Here is a 12,438-nt window from a genome sequence, read left to right on the forward strand (position 1 = left end):
TGTGTTTTTTTTTTTGTTTTTTGTTTGTTTTTGTTTTGGAGGGGAAACTGGGAATGGGGATATCATTTGAAAAGTAAATAAAGAAAATATCTAATAAAAATATTGGAGAGATCAGGAATTCAAGGTCCATATCTAAACATAATAAAAAGCAATGTATAGCAAACCAACTAGCAAACTTCAAACTAAATGGAGAGAAACTTGAAGCAATCCCACTAAAATCAGGGCCTAGACAAGGCTGCCTACTCTCCCCCTATCTATTCAATATTGTACTTGAAGTTCTAGTCAGAGCAATTAGGCAACAAAAGGAGATCAAAGGGATTAAAATTGGAAAAGAGGAAGTAAAGATACTACTATTTCCAGATTATATGATAGTTTGTATAAGAAACACCAAAAATTCCACCAGAGAACGGCACACCTGATAAACAACTTCAGCAAAGTGTCTGGATATAAAATTAACTCAAATCAGTAGACTTCCTCTACTCAAAAAACAGGCTGAGAAAGAAATTAGGGAAACTATACCCTTCACAATAGTCACAAATAATATACTTGGTGTGACACTAACCAAGCAAGTGAAAGATCTGTATGACAAGAACTTCAAGTCTCTGAAGAAAGAAATTGAAGAAGATGTCAAGATGGGAAGATTTCTTATGCTCATGGATTGTCAGGATTAACATAGTAAAAATGGCCATCTTACCAGGAGCAATCTACAAATTCAATACAATCCCCATCAAAATTCCAACTTAATTTTTCACAGAAATAGGAAGAACAATTCTCAAATTCATCTGGAATAACAAACAAAACAAAACAAAACAAAACAAAACAAAACAAAACAGGATAGCACTAACAATTCTCAACAATAAAAGAACTTCTGGAGGAATCACCCATTCCTGACCACAAGCTGTACGACAGAGCAATAGTGATTACAGAGACAGACAGATTGACCAATGGAATAGAAGACCCGGAAATGAACCCACATACCTGTGGTCACTTGATCTTTGACAAAGAAGCTAAAATCATCTAGTGGAAAAGAGACAGCATTTTCAACAAATGGTGCTGGTTCAACTGGCAGTTGGCATGTAGAAGAATGCAAATTGGCCCACTCTTATCTTCTTGTACAAAGCTCAAGTCTAAGTGGACCAAGGATCTCTACATAAAAGCAGACACACTGAATATAATAGAGGAGAAAGTGGGTAAGAACTTTGAACACATTGGCACAGGGGAAAATTTCCTGAACAGAACACCATTGACTCATGCTCTAAGATCAAGATTTGACTTCATAAAATTGAAAAGCTTCTGTAAGACAAAATACACTATCAATGGGACAAAACAGCAACCCACAGATTTGGAAAAGATCTTTACCAAACCTACCTCTGATAGAGAGTTAATAGCCCAAATATACAAATAACTCAAGAAGTTAGACTCCAGAGAACCAAATAACCCTATTAAAAATGGGGTACAGAGCTAAACAAAGAATTCTCAACTGAGAAATCTTGAATGGCTTAAAAGCACCTAAAGAAATGTTCAACAACCTTAGTCACCAGGGAAACGCAAATCAAAATGTCCCTGTGATTCCACCTCACACTAGTCAGAATGGCTAAGATAAAAAACAGGTGACAGCAGATGCTGGTGAGGATGTGGAGAAAGAGGAGCACTCCTCCATTGCTGGTAGGACTGCAAGCTGGTAAAACCACTTTGGAAATCTATCTGGCCATTCCTCAGAAAATTGGGTATAGTTTTCCTAGGAGACCCAGTTATACCACTACTGGGCATATACCCAAAAGATGCTCTAACATATAATGGGGACACATGCTCCACTGTTTATAGCAGCCTTATTTATAACAGCCAGAACCTGGAAATAACCCAGGTGTTCCTTAACAGATGAATGGATACAGAAAATGTGGTAACATTTACACAATGGAGTACTACTCAGCTATTAAAACCAATGGCTTCATGAAATTCACAGGCAAATGAATGGAACTAGAAAGTATCATCTTGAGTGAGATAACCCAGACACAAAATAACATACATGGTATGTACTCACTGATAAGTGGATTTTAGCCCCCAAACTCAGACTACCCACAATACAACCCTCAAAACATGTGGGCCAAAGTGTAGTTGCTTCAATCCTACATAGAATGGGAAACAAAATGATCACAGAGGTAGAGGTAGGGAGAGACATGGGAGAGAGAAGGGGAGGGGAGAAAAAGGAGGACAGGGTCAGGTATTGAAAGGGACAGGAGAGAAGTACAGAGGGTCAGGCAGGAAATTGAGCAGAAGCTTGTAGCCGTGGGGGCTGTGGAACTGGTGGTATCCATTAGAAATTCCCAGACTTCAGGGAAGTGAGTGGCTCCCAGGACCCAATGATAATGACTTTAGCTGAAATACCTAACAAAGGGGAGATTCAACCTATAGAGACTACCTCCAGTAGATAGGCATGGTCCCCAGTTGAGCGATGGGACCACTCACACATCTCAAAACTTTTAATCCATAAATGTGCCTGTCCAATGGAAAGACAGAGACAAAAAATGGAACAGAGACTGAAGGAAAGACCACCCCACCTAGGCATTGTCCCATTTGCAGACACCAACTCCCCATATTATTGCTGATGCCAAGAAGCGCTTGCTGTCAGGAACCTGGTATGGCTTTTCCCTGAGAGGTCCTACCAGCACCTGACCAATACAGATGCAGATACAACCAACCATCAGACTGAGCACAGGGATATCAATGGAAGAGCTAGGGGAAGTACTGAAGGAGCTGAAGGGGTTTGCAACCCCATAAGAGGAACAATATAAATTAACCAGACTACCAGAGCTCTTAGGGACTAAACCATCAACCAAAGAGTATACATGGAGGAAACCTTGGCTCCAGATACACATGTAGCAGAAGATGGCCTTATCTGATATCAATGGAAGGGGAGGCCCTTGGTCCTGTGGAGGCTTGATGCCTCAGCATAGGGTGATGCTAGAGCAGTGAGGTGGGAGTGGGTGAGCACCCTCATAGAGGCAAAGGGGAGTGGAGAGAGCGGGAATGGTATGGGGGGTTTGCGGAGGGGTAACCAGGAAGGGAGATATCATTTGAAATGTAAATAAATAAAATGATTAAAAAAAATCATGTAGCTCTCATGCTTACAAAAACACCCTGTCCCATCCAATGCCATCACATGAGACCAGATGTAACAACACATTTTCTAAAATCAGTTTGATTAGTTTTGGTAATAAACTACAGTTTATTTATAGTACATGTATAATACACATATAAGATATTCTACAAAATAGGTATTTTATTTTAAAAGCACTAAGAGGTAAAATGGAAAAAAAAAAACCCTCAAACATTTATGCTACACTGGCCCAGAGTGGATTCAAGTAAAGACAACTATATGGGCAACCATGTGGGAACCAGCCCCTTTGCAAAAATTTAAACTGTGAGTGTTCTGCCGTTCTTAGAGGTCCTCTGACCCAGACATCAACAGAGGAGTTTGACCACAGCATGTTAATATCTTCCTTTTTTCTTTCCATAATGTATTTTTATTCACAGTATATCACAATGACATCCCCACTTGCTATTCTCTTCCCAGTCCTCTTCCCTTACAAATTAATTCCCTTCCCTTCTACTCAGAGGTAGGTAGGTAGATAGGTGGATGGATAGATAGATGATAGCTATAGATAGGTAGATAGATGGATGGATAGATTATAGATAGATAGATGATAGCTATAGGTAGATAGATGATGGATGGGTAGATATATGATAGATAGATAGATGAATAGATAGATAGATAGATAGATGGATAGATAGATAGATGGATGGATAGATAGATGATAGATAAATGATAGATAGATAGATGATAGCTATAGATAGATAGATGATAGATAAATGATAGCTATAGATAGGTAGATAGATGGATGGATAGATATATGATAGATGGATAGATAGATAGATGACAGAGACTTAAGACTAGACTATCATTTCTCTCACATTGTAAGAGGATCAAAGGGCATCTACCAACTCTCATATTTGCTGTAACCTAAGTCTTTGCTTGCATGGCACATGCAGATATGTGCCTCCCCTACACAGGTATAAAACCTGGAGAGAGAGGAGATATCCAGAAACCACCATGAAAGAGTTTGAGAATGGATAGAAACAAAAGCAATGAAAATACAACGGAAAACAGGAACTATCAAGAGTAGATGATGGTTGAACTTAAGGTTTATAAAGGAAATGCATATTTCTGTCTCCCCCTCTCTCTTTTTATAGTTACACTTTAAAAAGTGTGACTCAGGTTTGTGGCTTTGGGAGTTTAACATTTTATTTTTTTTCCAAAATATATATTTTAATTGAAATAGAATTGTATCACTTTTTCCCTCCCTTTCTTTTCTCCCTCCAGTCCCTCCCAGGTTCCCTGCCTCCAAATCCTCACACATCTCCCTCTCAAGTTTATAGCTTTTATTATTATTATTACTATTATTATTATTATTATTATTATTATACATATATGCACAAACATATAAATGCAATATACATATCATGAAGAAATTTTTAATTCAGAAAGCACGCATGTGTTTTGCCCTTAGCTTTCTCCAGAGTCTGTATCCTTCCTTAGCAACCTCCAGAATGCCCTCTTTACCTCCTTGTTCCTCAGGGTGTATACAAGGGGGTTGAGTGTAGGGGTGCCCACTGCATAGAAGAGACCAAAGAACTTGCCCCTCTCTTGGGCATAGGGATTTTTGGGCTGCAGATAAACAGCGATGACTGAACTGTAGAAGAGTGTGACCACAATGAGGTGGGACGAGCAGGTCCCGAAAGCTTTCCTGCACCCCTTTGAAGAGTTAGTTTTCAGCACAGCCCTGGCAATGAAACCATAAGAGACCAGGATGAGGCTCAGAGGTACAAGCAGGAAGATGACCCCTGCAACTGCCAATTGAATCTCATTAAAAGTGGTGTCCCCACAAGAGAGGCGTATTAGAGATGGGACTTCACACAAAAAGTCATCTATTTGCCTATGGGGGCAGAAGGGCAGTTTGAGGGTGGGTGGTATCTGAACTATGGATTGGACCAAACCTATAGCCCAGGCCACACCTGCCAACTGCCGACATAGGCCGGGGTGGATGATGGTGGCATAGTGAAGGGGCTGACAGACAGCCACATAGCGGTCAAAGGCCATAATTGTCAAGAGGATGCACTCTGTTGTCCCCAGGAGCATGAAGATGAACAGCTGGACAGAGCATCCCAGGAAGCTGATGGTCTTTGCAGGGCCCCAGAGGTTGAGCAACATCTGGGGGACGCAGGTTGTGGTGAAGCAGAGGTCCAAGAAGGAGAGGTTAGAGAGGAAGAAGTACATTGGAGAGTGGAGCCTGGGGTCCAGGGTGGACAGCAGGAGGATGAGTGTGTTTCCTAGGAGGGTGAGGAGGTAGGAGCACAAGACAACCACGAAGAGAACCTTTTCCAGACGTGGGTGTTCAGAGAAGCCCAGCAGGAGGAAGCCTACGGGGGAGCTCTGGTTGACCATTAGTCTCCCTGTCTTAGGTTGGAGGGATGAGACTGTCAGCTTAGTGTGATACAAAGGGCCTGGTGAAAATGCCCTTTGTGTGCTTCTCAGAACATTGTCAGGACATGCCAGGTGGACATTTTTCTACTTCCTCTGCTCTCACAGGTCTACTTCCAGGACTATGACCAAGTAGGTTCTCACTTTCACCTGTTTAATCTGGTCAAGCATCATCTAGTGGCCACGAGGAAATGAAGAATGTGGTGGAGGTTGGGTAGGTCCTCACACTGGTGTCTCTGACTTTCTGGTTAAGGATGGAGAATTCGGATTTCAGATGGGTGAATCAGTTCATTCACTGTTTCAGTAGAAACGTGTCGGGTGCCTCGTGTTCTGGTTTTCCTCAGTGCTATCTCATGCCTATTATCTGTGGGAGGAAGTAGTTGAATACTGTATTTTAGGTCTGAGGATGTAACTTTGAGGAAGAAAACTGTCAAGCATGAAGGGTAGTTTAGATATGTAGTTTCAGAATACACAAGCAAACAAACACGGATATGTAAATAAAAATTAATAATAAAATAAATTAAAACCAATTATTTTTTTGAATGAATTTTCAGGTTGTATCTCTGTTAGTTTTGAAGTCTCATTATTTCCGTGTTGACTTGGTGAATACTCTTCAGCATGACTACAAGTATTTTATTTTATACTTCTTATTTTGTAAGGCAATCCTTCAGAGACAGAATAAGTCTTTTTGTTTTTGTTAATTTGAAATAGGGTTTTGTTTTGATGTGCAGGCTTGCCACCGGCTCTGGGCAATCTTCCTGCATCAGCATCTGGAATGCTGGGCTTGTAAGTGTGAGCTGCCAAACCTGGCTTAGAATATGTTATGCATGTGAGAGATTTTTTTTTCCACTGTATGCGACTCCATGCATACATAGTAGACTATTTCTCTTGTCTTGGCTTCTCTAGTCATCTTTTAGTAAACAGCTGCCCTGGTTAGGAAGTAGCTTTGCTCCAATCACTCAGTCCTCATGAGAAGTTGACAGGCAGGAGATAAGAGTGGCTTTGTTAAAAGTCACTGTGGCTCACAGTTGCATTATTAAAAGGCTCAGATATAAATGTCAGCCATGTGGGTTGTATGGGGTGAATGAAAGTAAGGAATTCATAAGATGAAGGGCATATTTGGGGGACATTTCATCTGGGAGAACTGCATCATTGAAGTGACTGCAAATATTGGGGCATACCAGGCCAGCTCAGTGAGGGAAGAGGTAGGCTGCAGCTACTCTGGAAACTGAACTGAGGACACAGGGTTTTCTGGTCTGGCAGAGGACAGGAAGGCAATGGGTGAGTGGGGCTCTGCCAAAAGTGTCCTAAGATGGAGAATATTCAGTTACAGGTCCCCACTCACTGCCCCATCGTTTCTCCAGAACCTTCTGCTTTAATTTCTTCCCACCTTGTTTTACCTCCTACAGGGTATTTCTCATTATTATTATTATTATTATTTATTATTATTATTATTATTATTAAAACCTAAGTATAAACAAAGTAAATATGTTTAGTATAAATAACAAGTTCAACCTCTGATGCATCCAGTACCCAGGCTAAAGTTGTAAAACAGACGTTCCATATATCTTAGAGGGTCCTGTGTGCCCTTCCCTGGCCTCCCATTTCACATCCTCAAAGATGGAACTACCTCTCAACATTACACAAATTATTTCTTGTTCTCTCTTTCTCTCTCTCCCTCTCTCTCTCTCTCTCTTTCTCTCTCTCTTTCTCTCTCTTTCTCTCTCCCTCCCTCCCTCCCTCCCTTTAAAAATACATTGCATTGGGGCTGGAGGGATGTTCCAGCTTTTAAAGGTGTGTACTTTTCTTGCAGAGGACCCAAGGCCAGTTCCCAGTACCCACATGGTAGCTTATAACCATTTCTAACTCCAGCTCTAGGAGATCTAACGCCTTCTTTTGGTCTCTGCAGCCATGTAACAAGCCATGTAGTTAGCATACATCATACAGGGAAAATACTAATATACATGATATAAAATAAATAAACCTCATTAATGTATACTGTGTGTGTGTGTGTGTGTGTGTGTGTGTGTGTGTGTGTGTGTGTGACAGTGTATGTATGGAGGTCAGAGGACAACTTGTGGGAATTGGTTTAATTCTGTTGAGATGGCCCATGGAATCGAATTCAGGTCATCAGAATTGGTAGACCCACGTTTAACTGCTTCATCTTGCTGACCTCATTTTTTTTTTCCCCTTTGAGGTCAGGGTTTCATGTAGCCCAGGTTAGCCTCAAACCCACTATGTAGTAAAGACTGTCTTTAAACACCTGGTTTTCCAGCCTCTACTACAGAACTGTGGGGATTACAGCACACCTGATTGTTTTCTTTATTGAGATGTATTTCATAGGACATAAAACTTACCCTTTGAAAGTATATGATTTGTGTGTGTGTGTGCTTTCTCATGCACACATTTATGTGTAACCCTGTGGGAGGCCAGGTGTCTAGTCTTTTTCTCAGTTGCAGTCTAACTTTTTTTTTTTTTTTGAGCTCAATAATTTGGATAGACTGGCTAGCCATTAAGCCCCAAGGTTCCTTCTGTTTCTGCCTTCTTGGTGCTGGGATTATAGATACGAACATTGCTCTTAGATCTTTGGGTGTTGGGCTCTCAGCTCTGGTCTTCATGTGCATGCAGTACAGAAAGCACATTACCAGCTGAGCTGTCTCCCATATGAATTTCTTGTTTTAAAAGTATACTTACCAGTCAAATGACCAGAACCTTCTACTTCTAGAGCATCTCATTATCCCACGTAAATCCCATGAAGGCAGCTAATCCCCCTGTGCTCTCTTTATATACAGTTTTTAGTGTGTAACCTTAGTGACACCCATCTTCATTCAATTATTGTCCTTACCGACACTGTCTCTAACTTGTCTCTTCCCATGGGAGGTCACTCCCTTCTTTTTTCTGCCTTATTTCTGAATTTCGTTAGAGTTCATTTTCTTTAGTGGGGTCAACCTTTTCTCTCTCTCTCTCTTTTTTTTGATAAATTACACTTACCATTGTTCTTCCTAGTTTAAATCATTCTGAAACATGCATTTCTTCACCTGTGAATTTTTCTGCTTCTTGTACTACAAGCCAGAGCTGGTCACCTGAAGTGGTTGCTGAAGGTGTCATAATCATTCCTTGCTTTTGCTTTTAGCACTTTCCAATTACTGAGCACCTCACATGTGCCTCGTAGGGCAAACAGCTCCCTGAACATCTGGTTTCTATAGCAGCTCTGCAAAGATCTTATCAATCTTACCATGCATTTTAACAATGAACAGTTTCAGGGCAAGTAAGGCCATCAGATCAGCGGCTGATAAGTCACTGTTTTGTATTAGTGCCTAATGCCTGTAATCTTGGCACTCAAGAGACAGCAGCATGTGGTGTTTGTGTTTGGGGTCAGCCTGGGGTATATTTTCTTCAAAAACAAAATGAAACAAAAACAACCCCCAAAGTAATGGAACCCCCAAAGCAAGCAGATAAAAACCCCTCACCCCCTTTAAGTCCCTACATGGGGGTCTATTGTTGAGGACACATGGAAACTGATATTACATGAGAGAAGGGCTAGCACTCTACTTACCCTCAGCTGGAGGACTACTTTGGTTGCCAGCAATTATCCATGATGAAATTCTTAACTGATGCCTCGTTTCTGCATGGACATCAAGAAGAAAACTCAAACTAAGATAGAAGGATGGTCTCTGAAGGGGCAGCTAGATTTCTGCTTGACATAGGGATTGCTCTGCTTTGCAGCCAGACTCTTTTTAAAGAACGCACCCTGTGTCTTTGTTAGAGCTAGCTTATTTGGTTCTTAAATTCTCAAACCCTATAAATCATAATCACCTAGAATCTTCCTTGTCAAGAGTATTTGTACTGTGTAAAGAGAGCAAATACTAAATGAGGACTCTGCGTCCTTCCAGCCAAGTTGTTAACATTTATCCATGCACCTTTGACTGTCCCTTACGACTCTACATATGAGTAGCTTCCTTTTGACATGACAAGTTCACAAAGGGAAGTTTAATCTGCTAGGACACTGCAATATAATGGTAAGCACCAGAGTTCATGAGTAAACACAGATGAACTGGCCACTTCACCAAACACAATCTGCTTCCTTTTCTAAGAAGCAAAATGAGGTCAAGTGGGGAAGAGGCATCTCTTAACTAGTGAGGTTTTGGCAAACAGTCTGTGGAGAAGCTAGCATCTGTTTAAGTGGTCCTGGTGGTGGAAAGCCTGACATTAGGTATGTGGTAGAGAGAGGGATCCCAGGACACCTATCCTATGGAGAGAAATATCTCATTAATTCAGTTGAGACTCAGGGATTCCACAGCCCGCAGACAGTTAGCTAGCAATTATGGTGGAGGGGGCAGGCGACTCTCTGGAGAAAGTGTGCCAGCAATAGCATTACTGGAATAAGTCACAAAGTCACCCACTCCTTCTGTTAGTAGGGATAACAGGGTCACATTGTTCCCCTCTGCCCAGCTTCTAGACGTTGTTCCAGTTCTCTGATCTCTACAAAAGTCCACATTGCTCGTGTGTGTGTGTGTGTGTACCCTTGTATATATGTAGACATCTGTCTAACCCTCATTTGATATAGGCAATTATTCTGCTTGTCACCCATCAGCGTTAGGATATGAAATCCACATCATTTTGCATGTTTCAGGTATGATCCACAGTCATACCCGATAGTCATCTTAACAGTCTGAGTGTATAGCTGGAATGTTCATATTTTCTTAGATTGTAGACTCTCTACATTGTTTCTTTGGTGTGTTAAAGAGCAGCTGCCAGGAAATGTGATGGAATTCCATTAATTACAAGCGGGACTTTAACACTGGTTTATGATAAGCTAATGACAACATGGGAAAAAAAAACTGTTATAGTGCTAGAGAGTAGAAAGGGTCACACAAATAAAATGTAAATTTAATAAACTTATGAAGTTGATGAATAAATGTATGAAGTCCAAACTATAATGAAGGAAATGAACATTTATTTAACTGTAAAACAGTCCAGAATACCCTACAAACCCACAGTTCAGGGCGACTGGGCTGAAGATATCCCTTTTATCTTTGATCTCTTACTAGCCAGATGAAAAGTGTACCCAAATCCCGCTGATAAAAGTACTGAACCGTGTAGAATTCCATGGATTCATAGAAAGAAAAGAAAAAAGAAAAAGGAGACTCAGACCTGGCAACAATTAATTCACAGTCCATGAGACTAGAATTATACAGGAGCACAGCTGCTTTTCGTGTAGAAAAGTTACTGTTACCCCACTAACTGTGGAAAGCCGATCTCGGTTTACAAACAAAACAACAACAATAACAACAAAAACTGCTGCAAATTGAATGGACTAAGAAAGGACAAGCCTCGAACAATGAAAAAACAAAACTACTTTCTATAAAAACAGCCTCTTTTGCAAAGTTTGCTCAGAGAATTTAAATTAGTTTCTGCTTCCCAACCAAAGAGGTTCACCCTCCTGAGCTGTCTATTAAAGCATCCACTGCTTGTTCACGAAAACCACTTAACTGAAATCTTCTGATGTAATAGGGTCTGCAGCCTCGGAAATAAATCCTCATTTCTACATCCAGGGTGTCTGTCTTTCCAAAGCAGGGCAGGAGGGTAAGTTGCTGCCACAATGCATCTATTGAGATGTGACTACTTTCTACTGAATACAGTAAATTTCGTATTCACCTATACAAATATCCTATACTCAAATTTTTCTGAGTTACAAAGAGGCAAAAAATGCAAGATTTCTCCTGATACTTTTAGAAAGTACATATATTAAGTGGCATTTTGTGATGCCATTACTTTTTAAATTATTGAGCCAAGACTTTGCACTGGCTAGCAAATGCTCTACCACTGAGTCCCCAGTTAGCTTTCATTTTAACTACAAGGATGAAATGCTATTTTAAAAGGATAAGTGTCCAGTTCCGTATTTAGATCAAGAGTCATCAATACCGTCAAAAGTTCTTCAGTGATTTTCTTTGACCTCCTTTTGTAATCACTGATTTTCAACGTGTTCTTGGCTAAGCCGTTCCAGGTCTTTCCTCACATTGGGGCAGTCTTCCAAATCTTCATAGAGTGAAGAGACAATATCCAGTCTCCTGTAGTTCTCAGGACTGACCAGTCTTCGCACAACCTGAAGGCACCGCTCTTTCAGTGTATATACCGGCAGCGTGATGTTGGCCAGAGTAGGTTGCTCATCATCGTTGAGGGGTGGCACAAATAACTCACTTCGGTTAACCAGGAGTCTGTCGTTCGTCCTTGCATCCCTGAAGAGCCAAGGGTGACCTCGGTAGCTATTGATGCGGAGGCTGGTGCCCGGCAGCAGCGTCTGGAAAGGCTGTGGTTCACCATGGAAGTCGAGCCACAGGGGCTGCACCACGCGCGGGCTGTGGTTCCAGACCACCACGCGGGACAGGTCTCGCGGGTTTACCCTTGCTGAGCGCAGCGAGGGTGGCGGCCGCCCTGCAGCCATAGGTCCCCGTAATCTTCCCCAAGGCGAGGTCAGCTCTGGAATTTCTCCGCCCGGGTCGCCCCCTGTAGGAGCAGCAGCCACAGTGCACGCGGGATTCTTCATACCTAGACTCAGGCGCTCTGACCGGTTCTTCGGGTCCCTGCCCGTAGCTCCAGGAAGGGCAAGCTGGGAAGGTGTGCCATCCTTCGTGCTGTCTCTCAGGTAGATAAATTCTTTCTTCTCATGACTTGAGACCTTGCCAGAACACACAGAATGAACTTGGCGAGCTCGCTCTCTCCTCTCCTGTTCTCTTCGGTCCTCCTCTCCTCTCCTGACCTCTCCTGTCCTCTCCTGTCATCTCCTCTTCTCATCTCCTGTCATCTCCTGTCCTCTCCTGTCCTGTCTTGTCCTCTCCTCTCTTTTCCTCTTCTCCTGTCCTCTCCCTCCTCCCCTCCCGTCCTCTTCCTCCTCCCCT

At 41.9% G+C, this 12,438-nt stretch overlaps 1 protein-coding gene and 1 pseudogene across 1 annotated transcript; both read right to left on the reverse strand.

The window, feature by feature from the left end:
* Positions 1-12,351, reverse strand: part of LOC116075154 — a 14,588-nt pseudogene extending 2,237 nt beyond the window's left edge.
* On the reverse strand, positions 4,545-5,690 carry LOC116075152 (olfactory receptor 2H1-like). Its single transcript, XM_031348166.1, has one exon. The coding sequence runs from the start codon at positions 5,501-5,503 to the stop codon at positions 4,565-4,567; it is 939 nt and encodes a 312-aa protein (XP_031204026.1). The 5' UTR covers positions 5,504-5,690; the 3' UTR covers positions 4,545-4,564.
* Positions 12,352-12,438: the final 87 nt, after the last annotated feature.

This window comes from Mastomys coucha, unplaced genomic scaffold (genome assembly GCF_008632895.1).
Source record: "Mastomys coucha isolate ucsf_1 unplaced genomic scaffold, UCSF_Mcou_1 pScaffold3, whole genome shotgun sequence".
NCBI lineage: Eukaryota > Metazoa > Chordata > Mammalia > Rodentia > Muridae > Mastomys > Mastomys coucha.